Here is a 13,457-nt window from a genome sequence, read left to right on the forward strand (position 1 = left end):
ATACATGACTAAGATTGAGAAAAATGTTTCAGCCAAAATTTCTGTAGATTTAATTAGAACATTTCTAAGTAAATAGGAAGAATTAGAAAACACAGTAGTATGAACATTTAATCCATAAAATGGTAATTAGAATTAAAATAGAGAAAACAAATAACCTTTGCATACAGCAGCGACCCTGGGTGACAGGACTTACACAATACTCAAACACAAATAAAAAGAACTCTACTTTTTATCTTTATTTTTTTTAAGGTTCGAGATCAAGAGATCCCTGTGAAGAGGAACTTTGTGAAAGCAGTAGTGCATGTAGAGGACTGTAATGACTACACACCCACATTCATGAACACCCATTATGAGGGAAGCATCAGTAACTTGGCTCCAACTGGGACAGAGGTGCTACGAGTTAAAGCTTTGGATAAAGACAAAGGCAGTAATGCTGAGATTGTTTACTCTATTCACTCAGGTAAGAACATAAAAGCTACAATTATATGTCTGTGGTCTATATTATGGCTGTAATCAGTTATGGGAAGTCAATCTATATCACTACTATATAACTATTATGCCTTAAATGCCAGCAAGTAAAATATGACAGTTGTCTGCTATAGTGAATATTGTAATGTAATAACATAGACACACATCATATAAATTAAAGGCTTGAGTACTGTTTGACCTCATTTCTAAGATATAATAGAAACTAAAGCCATTTGTTAAAATCCATTTAAACTATATTAATTTAAATTTATGCCATTTGGCAGACACCCTTGTCCAGATTGACTTACAGAAGTGCTTTGAAGTGTCCATCAATAAATACGTCCTCATATTGCTTCACTGGGTCAGGGACTAAGAGTGCTATTAATCTGAAAATGCTGTGTGGTTAGTATGCAAAAAATATACAAACGAACAAACAATTAAATAAATAAAAGTGACTGTTTACGAGCTTCAGGGGTAAACCGTCCACACTGTGTGAAGGGTGTCATATGGTGTCCCCTGGGATAGACTCCAGATTCCCTGTGACCCTCTGTAGGATAAGTAGTATGAAAATGGATGGATGGAATAACAATAACAAAATAATAACAAAATGCTAATTTAAGCACTTCATGAAGTGGCAGGTCTTTAGTTGTTGTTTGAAGGCAGCCAGTGACATTTAAATGAAGTTTGTTTAAGCATCAAGGAGTCAAGAACAGAGAAAATCCTTGATACACACCACATGCTTTTGTCAAAATAAAAGGATTCTGTTTCAGAGAATTTCAAAATACCTCTAACTAAAAAGTTTTATTGGATTGTTTTACATTAATTAACACTAACTACCTCTTAGAGCTTAGAGTACTATAAATGAGTTATGAATAAAAATTTCTTCTGTTTTTTTCCCCATTGAAATATGAAATATGTCCTTGCTATTCAAACATAAGCTACAAATGGGGGAAAACTGAAATTATGCAGAGATATTCTGGAATTTTTATAGAAACGTAGTTACAATAAAAATAAATTCTTTCCTCCAGGAGGGAATGCAGAAGGAGCTTTTGACATCGATCAGGAGACAGGAAGCATACGTGTGGCTAAGTCATTAGACAGGCTCCTTTCACAACAATACCAGCTTGTTGTGAAAGCCACTGACCAGGGCTTTCCCCAGCGCAGTGACCTCTGCCCTGTCAACATCCATCTCAAGCTGTCTGAGTACACAGCACCCAAGTTTACTCAGGATGAGTACTTCATTGAAATAAGTGAAACTAGTAGTTTGGGCTTTCCAGTGATGTCCGTTTCAGCTAGTTGTCCTTCTGCTGTGAACTACGGGATCAAAGATGGTGACCCTAATGGAACTTTCCACATCAATGTAAACTCTGGACTGTTGTCTGTCCAAAAATCCCTCAATTTTGAAGAGCGCACCTCTTACCGACTCCAAATAAGAGCCACAAATACAGCAGGAGTCTCATCAGACACAACGGTTTATGTGTACATCATAGATGAAAATGACAATGCCCCTGTTTTTCTTCAGGACAGTTACTACGGGCAGATTATTGAGTCTGCTCATATAAACAGCATGGTAATGGGAGAGAATAACACCCCACTGGTCATCAAGGCCTCAGATGCTGACAAGGACTCTAATGCCCTGCTGATCTTCCAAATCCAAGAGCCTGAGGCAAACAAAATATTTAAAATAGATCCAAGCATGGGCACAATCTCTCTGATATCTGAGCTTGACTTTGAGACCACACCTGAATTTAGCTTCACGGTTCAAGTTCAGGACTCAGGAGAGCCCTCTTTAAGTGCTGTTAAACCATGCAAAGTCATAATTCGTGTCCTGGATTTTAATGACTGTCCTCCTAAATTCACACTACCTGTCTATACAGCTTCCATCATGCTCCCTGTGTTTAAAGACACAAAAGTCATCCAAGTAATGGCCCATGATGCAGATTCAGTGGTTTTGTACAGTATTAGTAATCACAATGATACATTTAAAATACATGAATCAGCTGGAGAAATCACAGTGAGTAATGGGTCCAACTTTCAGTCCTATTATGAGCTCAGAGTTATAGCTTCAGATGGTGCATACAAAGACACCACATTAGTAAATGTCAGTGTCACTCAAAGTAAAACGACTAGTCTAAAATTTGAGAACAGGACCCATGTAGGCAATGTACTTGAAAACACTACATCTATAAAAACTTTAACTGTACTCAGAGCTGTTGGCAGCTACCTCAATGAACCGTTGATCTACTCAGTTCTAAACCCAACTGATAAGTTTTCAGTGGTACAGTCTTCAGGCGTACTGCAGACAACTGGTGTTGCCTTTGACCGGGAGGAACAGGATGAGTACAATGTGACTGTGGAGGTCCGAGACATGAGAAATCCACAACGTGTAGATGTCACATTTGTCAAAATCTATGTAGACGATATCAACGACAATATACCCATCATATCAAACCTTCCCTATACTCTTATGATATCTGATGAGACAGAACCAGGAGATGTTCTCTTCCAAGTGCAAGCAACTGATAAAGACACTGGTGAAAATGCATCTGTTATATTTACACTAGAGGAGCACTTCAATCTCTTCAGGATTGATCCCTATCTTGGAGATGTGTCTCTTCAACGACCCCTAGACTATGAGACATTGAACAAGTATGTGCTTACTGTAAGAGCTTCAGATGAAGGAGAGCCAAGTCTGTCAACAGTAGCGGAGTTATATGTTCAAGTGCAAAACCGTTCCCATCCGATATTTCAAAGTCTATTTTACCCTTTACGACTGCCTGAAAACATTCCTCCATTCACAAACATCCTGCATGTGCAAGCAAAAAACCCAGAGGGCTATCGTCTTATCTATAACATTGAAGAAGAAGAAAATGCCACACAGTATTTTCACATTGACTTTAAAACAGGCATGTTAAGTGTCACTGACTTTTTAGACTATGAGTCTCAGACAAATTACCTGTTGACTGTTCGGGCCACCGACTCTATAACTGGATCTTTTAGTGAGTCCAAAGTACAGATAGACATCGAGGACATCAATGATAATGCTCCTGTTTTTGAGAAGCTTACCTATAAAGCAGAATTGGTGGAAGGTCTTCCAGTTGGTTCATCTGTAATACAAGTCTCAGCTTTTGACAGAGACTCAGGAAGAAACAAAGATTTAATCTATGAAATTGCTGACACAGTAAAAAATGAAACAGAATTTTTCAGCATTGATCCACTCACTGGCCTTTTGCTAACGTCACAGGTCTTGGATTATGAGACCACACAAGAATTCCATTTGAAAATCATAGTCACAGACAATGGTACACCACGTCTCAGCAGTGAAGCTCAAATTATTGTAAATGTTATAGATGTCAATGACAACCCTCCAAACTTCAGCGAGCCTCAGTATCGAGCCTCATTGGATGAAATGGCTTCCTGTGGACATGTTGTAATTAAAGTCCAGGCCTCAGATCCTGACAGCAAGGACAATCTCCAGTATAAAATCCTCTCAGGTAATGAAGAAAGGTACTTTGCTATGAATGAATCATCAGGTCTGATCTCCTTTTCCAATGTTTGCAAGAGAAATTTGCATCCTTTTTTCAATCTTACTGTTGCTGTTTCGGATGGTGTCTTCCAAACCACTGCTCCGGTAAACATCGACATGACTGGCAGCAACAGGCATAGCCCATACTTCAACCAGGATGTATATGAAGCCGAATTGGCTGAGAATGCAGAGGCAGGAACACGCGTAATTCGCCTAGCTGCTATTGATCCTGACGATGGTCCATATGGCAGCGTAGATTACACCATTATCAACAAGCTAGCAGATGAAAAATTCAATATTGATGGTGAAGGACAAATTGTGACCTCTCAGCCACTGGACAGAGAGAATCCCTCACAAAGAGTGATTGCCATCAAGGTCATGGCTAAGGATGGTGGAGGAAGAGTAGGATTTTGCACAGTGAAGATTATTCTCACGGATGAGAATGACAATGTGCCTCAGTTCAAAGCCTCTCAGTACCAGGTGTCTATTAAGTCCACAGTAAATAAAGGTTCTCCTGTTATTCAAATAATGGCTTATGATGCTGATGAAGGCAAAAACGCAGATGTCACTTACACAGTGGATGAAGCTGAGGAAGTGACTGAGGATGTGATCGAGATTAATCCCTTTACTGGTGTGGTTAGTGTCAAGGAGAGCCTGGTCGGCATGGAAAACAAGATCTTTAATTTCAAAGTCAAGGCTCGGGATGGAGGAATTCCATTTTACAACTCTTCTGTGCCAGTCCAGGTTAAAGTAGTCCCCCCAGAGGTGCCTCTGCCAAGGTTTACAGAGCCACTATACACATTCTCAGTGTCTGAGGATTTCCCCATTGGCTATGAGATAGGTACTGTCAAGGCTGATGCTGACACACCTCTCATCTATAGCTTAGTAGATGGCAACACTGTGGAAAGCAACAAAGACCAAGTTTTTGCTCTTGATGAAGACAGTGGAACCCTTGTCGTACAGAAGAATATAGACTATGAGAAGACCAAGTGGTATCAGATTGATGTTATTGCTCAAGGTAGTCACAATGGCACAGATGTAGCTTCACTAGTGTCTGTTAACATCCAGGTTCAGGATGTGAATGACAACCAGCCCAACTTTGATGCTGAACTGTACAAAGCTGTACTGGCTGAAAATTTGCCGGCTGCCACCACAGTTATCCAGGTAACAGCTAATGATCCAGATAAAGATGCTAACGGAGAGGTGACATATACTCTGGAGCCAGATGTAGATGATATCAGTGAAATTTTCAGCATTGACACACAAACTGGCTGGATAACCACCATGAAGGAGGCAGACTGTGAATCCAAACAATTGTACAGGTTCTATGTGGTAGCCACTGATCATGGAGGCAGTGTCAGGTTTTCCTCATCAGCTCTTGTGGAAGTGACTATCACTGATGAAAATGATAATCCTCCACAGTTTACAGAGGAAGTCTATCATGGATCCATCATTGAGAACAGCAGGCCTGGGGAGCTGATTGTCACGCTGACAACTACAGATAATGATGTGTCACCCGATAACAGACAAGTCATATGCTATATAACAGGTGAGTACCATCATGGTCCTAGCAATCAGGAAAATTACTTTAGATGTTACACCAGCACATTCAAACAATCATCCAGTCAGTCAATTATCTGACAGTAGCAAATGCTAAAGTCATCAAAATACATCTCAGAGACAACTCATATGGCATAGATATTGGTGACACATGGGATTGTTTAAAGTACTTCAGAAATTGAAGATCTCTAGGAGGAAATGCTTTGTTGGTGACAGAGGTCAGAGGAAAATGGTTTAACAGACTGGTGTGAGGTGACAGAAAATGTATGGTAACTCAAATAACCACTCTTTACAACCCTGGTGAGCAAAATTGCATCTTAGAACGATAAACCTTGAGGTGGATGGGTTACAAAAGCAGAAGGCCACATCAGGTTCCACCCCTGGCAGCCAAGCACAGTAATCTGATACTAGATTTGGAACAGGCTTACTGAAACTGGGCAGGTGAAGATTAGAAAAACATTGTTTAGTTTGAACCTGTTTGGCCATTCTCCTCTGACTCCATTAATAAGGCATATAAGCCAACAGAACCGCTGCACACTGGATTTTTCTTCGCATTCTGTGTAATATTTTGGAGGTTTTCATGTATGTAAAATCCAGGAGACCATGTTCTGAAATATCCAAACCAACCCAAGCCATGCTCAAAGTCACTGAAATCACATTTTCCCAATTCTGAGGTTTAATGTGAACAGCAAGCAAAGCTCTTGACCTCTATCTATGTGATTAATATTATGTATTGTGTGCCTGTCTAATGATTGACTGATTGGATCATTGCATGAATAAGAAGGTGTTAAACTGCTCAATTATTCAGTCAAATATATTTTGTATTCTAAATCTTCACTTTATTTGACTAAATTCTTTTAAGACGGAGACCCACTGGGACAGTTCTCAATGACTGTTGCTGGAGAAGAGTGTAGACTTACTTCAAAAGGGTCACTGGATAGGGAAATGAAAGACAAACACACCCTTAAAGTAATAGCCACAGATGGAAAGTTTCAAAGTGCTGCCACAGTAGAAGTTCATGTGCTTGACAGCAATGACAACAGTCCACTCTGTGAACAAGTAAGTCATTCATTATTATTCATGTGTTTAAACTAATCATTTTTCCTTTAAGTTATTTAACTGAAATGTGAAAATGAAACTGTTATATGAATATAATGTAAGCAATGTTGAATATAATGTAAGCAATTTAATGTAAAATATCCTGTTGGTCATTCTTCTAGTTGCTTTACACTGAAGCAGTAATGGAGAATTCGCCATCAGAACTCTTCATCCTGAAGATCTCTGCCTCTGATCCAGACATTGGCACAAATGGACAAATCTCTTTCACTCTTCATGGGCCAAATGCAGACAAGTTTCATCTTCATCCCATAAGTGGTAAAATGATTATTATATGGTTGTGTGCACTAGATAAAAGGATCGGATTTTAAAGACCCATACCTTTAAAAACATAGCTTTTTCATCCATTATTGTATAGTTTATCTTCATCTGACCTGACTGGTTTCAGTGCTATCTAGATAAGCCCATTATCTCCCTAGAATGGCATAGCAGGTTCGCAAGATCAAATCTAAATTGTGGAATTATGTTAAAGTTCATCCTGGGCATGAAGGTCTTTTCACTGGAGGAAGATATGTAACAATATGTTTTGTACATAGGTTACCAAAAAAACTTAAAATACTTACAGTATATAGAGGTGTACTGTAACTGTTTCGGAAAAAGATCCTTTGAGGTGATTATATTCTTTGTTACTGCCTAACTTTTCACAGTAATCTATGACACAGTCATGTCTTTGTCATAAACAGGTGAGATGTTCACTCTCGCCGTCTTGGATCGTGAGAAGGAAACAGAGTACAACCTGGTCGTCAAGGCCACTGATGGTGGAGGGCGTTCGTGCCAAGCAGACATTATACTTAAGGTGCAGGATGTAAATGACAATCCTCCACGGTTCTCCAGTGACCACTATGAGATAATGGTGTTTGACAACACCACTGTTAGAACACCTATTACAGTCATCTATGCCAAAGACCCAGACACAGGTGTGTACATATCTACTGTACATAAGAAATATCTGTAAAGCACAATGATTCAAATGAAATCCAGTTAACTAGTTTTCTCATCAAGCATATCAAAATTGTTGTTCACTGCCATCAACAAAACTGAACAAGAAGTTCATATAAAGTGTGCTGAATGCATTTATTTGATGGCTCTGTGACAGAGCAGATTGAAGCAGGGTGAAGGCGTGCTGTGTTTGATCTGGGATTGAGAGTTGTACAGAGACACACTAAGGGAGTGTCAGGACACACCTTGTGATCTGTGGGAACATGTATAGGATACAGGATTTACAGTAGCACTTTGCCCTGGGCTCCTATTTGTTTGTGAGCTACCTGTGCTTATTTTCATACAAAACTTTTTTTTTTTTAATATAATAAAATAATTTTACGTTATTAACATATTCACAGATCGAAACCCAAATTCCATATGCACGCAGATTGAACTAATATCTTTTCTGTTTCTATTCTGGAAATAAAACAAGAGAAGAAACTTGTGCCCTTTATCTAAGGTGTCTCTCACTTTAACAGGGATAAACTCAGAGGTGAGGTACTCCCTGCAAGGAGCAGACAGTGGTTTCTTCTCTCTGGATGAGATTTCAGGTATTTTGCGACTGGAGCACTCTCTGGCTGACGAGGCTCAATCCACCTATCAGTTGAGAGTAAAAGCCACGGACCGAGGTCTTCCTAATCACCTCTTCTCCTTGGCCAACATCACTGTGCATGTAGTCGATCTGAATGACTACCAGCCTGTGTTCCAGAGCCCTGAATACATGGCCGAAATCCCAGAATCCTTGCCTGTGGGGACAGAGGTAATTAGTGTTTCTGCCCAAACAAGAGATGGCACTGGCAACGAGCCTGTCCGATACTCCATCATCTCTGGCAACGAGGACAGAAGGTTCCAGATGAACTCTGAGACAGGTGAGGCTACTTGATCTTTCATATATGTCTGATATTAATCTGCATAAGCTGGTCAGCGTAATAAACATAAAATGAGAAACAGTGATCTGAGCATCAAGCAGGAGACTAAACCAAGGGGTGTCTAACATTAGAAATGGAAGAGAATGATGAATTTGATAATTATTTAATGACAACTCTAGCTGTACAGCATGTTACATGTGTGATTTAAGGATTTTCTAAGATACTTATTTATTGCTGTTGCCTACAACCAATAGATTTTTAAATTAAATTAAAAAATGCAAAACTAATAATAATTTCATTCAATTATATTATTGTGTTTTATGATGTATATGAAATCTTCAAAAAATTATATTATGAACATATTCATATTTATGTTGAATTTCATGCAACTTGTGTATAATCACAAACAAAAGTACTGCGTTACATGTAAATGGATAAAAATCCAACAATCTGCTGGATGCAACGTTGGTATTACATGGTATTTCGCAATCTATAAACAACAAAAAAAAAAATAGGATTGCAAAACACTGAAGAGATAGGGAGCATAGACTCTTTGTCTACTTTTGCACTCACAGGTAAGTTACGCTGCACCTACAGAGCCTGCCAAGCTTCTTGGGATTAGTAAGGGCAGAGCTGAAGAGCCTGTACTGACATGTTTAGCTTCTCTTTCATTTTATCTTCCTTTCTCTACCAACTCTTAAAATTCACCACCTGTTTCCCTTATCTCACATTCTCAGAGTTTTATTTCCTGACATTCTTTCTAGATTTAGATAATTTATTTATGACTTATGTGTCAAACCATTCAGAATTCTATATATAATTTAAAATATAAAACAAACAAACAAAAAAACAAAATAACAGATAATAAGTTTGTGCTTTTTGTGTAAGTTGGCATCAGCCAGTAGATGTCACAGTTCTGTTTTTTTTTTTTATCTTTGCTGCATTTCATCCCCTGTAATATACACAAATGACGCTATGGGTGTGATTTCAACAATAGCATAAGCCTTTAAATGAGCATGAGAACTGAAGGAGAACTTTTTGTCATTGTGTGGCTTTGACGATTTGCCTATTAGACTTATGGATCTGTCATTTAACATGAGTCATTTGTTCTCATTATGTATTCTGGAATGGCAAAACATTTTCTCCTACTGACTTGAGATTCACTAAAGCAGTTTTAGGGGTTTAACCATCTGTAACTGTTGTTTAGACGCCTACGTTAAATGTACATTATTCATCTGAATATATTAATATTCATTTTTCCTTATTCACCTGTTCCAATATTGAGAGCTGTTGTTGCTCTCATTCCCTGGCTCTGCTTTTCATTGTGCAAAGTGAGAGTAAAGACAATAACTACAGTTATACAGTAACAATAATTGCAATGGATGAAGTTGTGACAGAATGTTGGCTGAAAGCTTGCTAAATTAAACAAAAGATCTTTTTTGAAAAAACATAATACAGTATAAAGAGTTTAATAGTAAGTAAGAAAAGAGTGAAGATTCTCAGATATAACATGAATTTGCGGCATGTGATGATCAGATTTTGTCAATTTAAAAAAGAATAAATGTCTTATTAAGCCTTCTTGTAACTGTAAGGGTTCTTGTGACTCTTGAGAGTAAAAATGCATTACTCATCATGTAAGGAGAGGGACAATGAGACTGAAGGACCAGGTCTGAGCTAAGTTAGTGATAGAGAGGGAAGCAAGCTGTAGCTATTTAAGCTTTTAGGCTAAAGACTGAAATTTATTACAGATGTATTGCTAATATACAAAGCATAAACGAAGGAGTCTTTTGATTAACAGCCGTATTGTCCTCTGGCTATCAGATAGAGTGGATTTTGATTGAATCCTGATTTCTAAAAAATATTATTTCATTAATGTAATCGTCATTTGTGAGAATAGATTCAAAATTGAATTCAGAAAAGTTCTTATTTGTACACTCAAATTTAGTAAAATCATATCCTTTCAGATTTCACCAACTGGGACTGTTTCAGTCCATAATCTGTGTGTTTGAAAAAACAAACTATTACCTTATAAGGTAAATCTATTACCTTATTTAAGATAATAGATATAACATTGCATGACTTAGCCAAAGTTTTGGGACACTGTGCTTACTGTTACCGCCTTATTCTGTCAAATATGTTTTCACAACTCACAATTTTATTATAAATTTTAAATCTGTAAAGTTTTGCAATGGTTACCATAATCCACACTTACATATAGACTTTTTATGATATATTTATGTTACTAAGGACCCGTTTAACAAACATTTATGGCAAAAAAAACACATGAACATGCATACATGCATGATTATCTGTTCACAAGCCAGAAAACAGTGGTTATGCAGAGAAGCCTATTCACACTAAAGCGCATATCAACAGCAGCCCTCTGGCAAAAAGAAACAACTCAACATTATGTGTAATTAATAAAATATATAATTGCTAACTGAAGTCAAATTCAAGCCAATATAATAAATGAGAAGGCTGTTGAACTGACATTAAGTAAACCAGTTATTAAGAAAAAACACTTTAGGTAAATTGTGGTTCCATCTGTGTTTAGTTTATTTAAAGTCTTCCAATGCTTTTGGTTTTGCAAATACTTTGGTTTGGTTTTATAGCCTGTTTTGAAGTGCTCAGTAGCTCAATTCTGTGGTTCACTGGAAAGAGTTAACGTTTAATCCAGATATTCCCAACTAGTATAGCAAAATTCGACTCCAGCTGAATTTCACTGCTCAAAGACACCTGATTAAACACACTACATAATGAGCAGATTTTGTGCAGTGTCTCTGGTTTAATAGTTGTCTTTGAGCAAGGAAATCCCCAATGATCCTGCCCCTGTACTGTTAATTTAATCTGTGAATTGTTGTGCTGACTTGCCCATAAAGACATTTCATTCTGTACATATCCGAAATCTAGATCCTGCATATCTTCATGCTTGTTTGAAAACCAAGATCATTCATCACAAAGGGGTTTCTCAAGCTTATAGCATTCCAGTCCTTAACTGGATGTCATTGCTAGGGAATTGATAAGTTAATTCTTTACTTCGAGGCAGCCCGCTGCTCCGCTGTATCAATCTTACTGCACAATAGGTTTGCATGCACAAACTCTACTGTACACGCTGTAGTTTTTAATCCAACAGAGGGAGCAAATGGATCTCTTTCCTTTGATCCTGAAGCAATGCGCTGTTCTCTTTGCTCCACAGGCAGTAATTTTATTATTCTATGCTGCAGGTGTGTTGTGGGTGAACGCTCCTCTGGACTTCGAGCTCCGTCGTGAGTATTACCTGTCAGTGGAGGGGGCACGAGGCAAAGGATTAGCTGACATTGCTATGGTCATTGTCAACATCACTGACATGAATGACAACCCACCAGTCTTCAGCCGTGGAGACTACAGTGCAGAAATCGCTGAGGATCTCCAGCCTGGAGACACAGTGATGCAGGTATGTTAGCAAGTCTCCCTCACCTGTCACTGCTGCCTAACGATAACGTTATCAAATGAGACCAGGGTCGATGGCTTCCTGCTCTAACCTGCCTTTCTTTCACGCCTCTGGATTTAGTGACAGTTACATTCACTTGAACATGCTCAACCAGTCCTTCCATCTCATCTTTCTCACTTCTTTCCCACTGTAGCAGTTATTCCTCACTTTTCCGTAACTAAGAGCTGATATTATTCAATGTAAATGCTAACATATTGTTATGTCAGAGTGATGATTCCAGTAACATGGTGATCTCACAAAAAGTACTGTGTGTAGTGTGTGTATCCCAGAATTCTCAGTAAAGTAATTTTGTGGTAATGTGAACTAGACTATCATGTAGCAGAGCTTTTACACAGCTTTAGCGCCCCACAATAAGATTCCTTATTCATAATCTCTTTTCTTCCTTGACATTCTTCTTCCTTCTCTCTCTCTCTCTCTCTCTCTCTCTGCCTCTCAGGTGACAGCTGTTGACCTTGATGGACCACAGAACAACCTCATCCACTACTCCATTGTGAGTGGTGACCCATGGCAGCAGTTCAGCATTGATCCCCAGTCAGGACACATCATAGTGCGCTCCATGCTGGACAGGGAAGAGGTGAGCCCATTCATGCTACAAGTTAAAGAAGGCGGAAGTAATGACAGACTCTCCGCCCCTGACAAGCACAGACTTGTTTCCTTTGCTTTTAGTTGCCATATTTTTCATCTTAAGCTGACTCATTATATACAGCAGAGCATTTATGACTGCGCTGTCACAAACCGTCTGTGTTAATCCCCTTGACGTGTGTCTTACAGATCACACACTACTCCTTGACTGTGCAGGCTGCTGATGAGGGGCAGCCTCCTCTCTCCTCAGCTGTCCAGGTGACAGTCACAGTGACTGATGTCAACGACAACCATCCCGTCTTCTCTCAGACCAGCCACAGCCTTGTGCTACAGGTATGGGGGAATTCATCTTTGTCTTGAGATAATACTGGCTTAAAGGTCTGGACATAATGGACTAGAAAGCAGCCCGAGGAGACAACCAAGCAAGCCTAATAAATCACCAGACCTGCTCCTGTGCCAGTTTGTCTGCAGTGATATTTGCTCTGGTTGTTTACTCCTTTGGAGGCGGCCGAATTTCTGTGATCTAATCATAGGCCCGACCATGCTCACTTGGAAACCCTTTTCACATTCATTTACCTCCACACAAGGTGTCTTCTGTGTATCCAGACCATTTGGCACAGTGGGGCTAGTTAGGAATAGTGAGGTTCATCTCTGCCAGCTGAGCACTCTGTTTCAATTAAGTGCTCCAGCTGTATTAGCTCGAGGGGAGCAGGCAACTTTAGGGAATAGCTCAGTTACCTACTATGGACTATATGTTGTTGAAAACAGACAGGATATTGATTCACTTTATTTCAAGAATTCTAACTGTACCACATGTTTCAAACTCAAGATGCAGAGATCAAGCATAGCACTTTTTTCACTTAAT

At 38.9% G+C, this 13,457-nt stretch overlaps 1 protein-coding gene across 1 annotated transcript in view; it reads left to right on the plus strand.

Annotated features, from left to right (window-relative positions):
• The window catches only part of fat2 (FAT atypical cadherin 2), a 37,673-nt gene that overhangs the window by 14,138 nt on the left and 10,078 nt on the right, over positions 1-13,457 (plus strand). The window contains exons 9-17 of the mRNA XM_058397557.1: positions 250-460; positions 1,497-5,543; positions 6,417-6,613; positions 6,775-6,928; positions 7,354-7,587; positions 8,131-8,520; positions 11,745-11,953; positions 12,447-12,584; positions 12,782-12,925. Of these exons, the coding sequence (XP_058253540.1) occupies positions 250-460; positions 1,497-5,543; positions 6,417-6,613; positions 6,775-6,928; positions 7,354-7,587; positions 8,131-8,520; positions 11,745-11,953; positions 12,447-12,584; positions 12,782-12,925 (5,724 nt within the window). The remainder of the gene's footprint in view (positions 1-249; positions 461-1,496; positions 5,544-6,416; positions 6,614-6,774; positions 6,929-7,353; positions 7,588-8,130; positions 8,521-11,744; positions 11,954-12,446; positions 12,585-12,781; positions 12,926-13,457) is intronic.

This window comes from Hemibagrus wyckioides, linkage group LG08, assembly GCF_019097595.1.
Source record: "Hemibagrus wyckioides isolate EC202008001 linkage group LG08, SWU_Hwy_1.0, whole genome shotgun sequence".
Classification (NCBI taxonomy): domain Eukaryota; kingdom Metazoa; phylum Chordata; class Actinopteri; order Siluriformes; family Bagridae; genus Hemibagrus; species Hemibagrus wyckioides.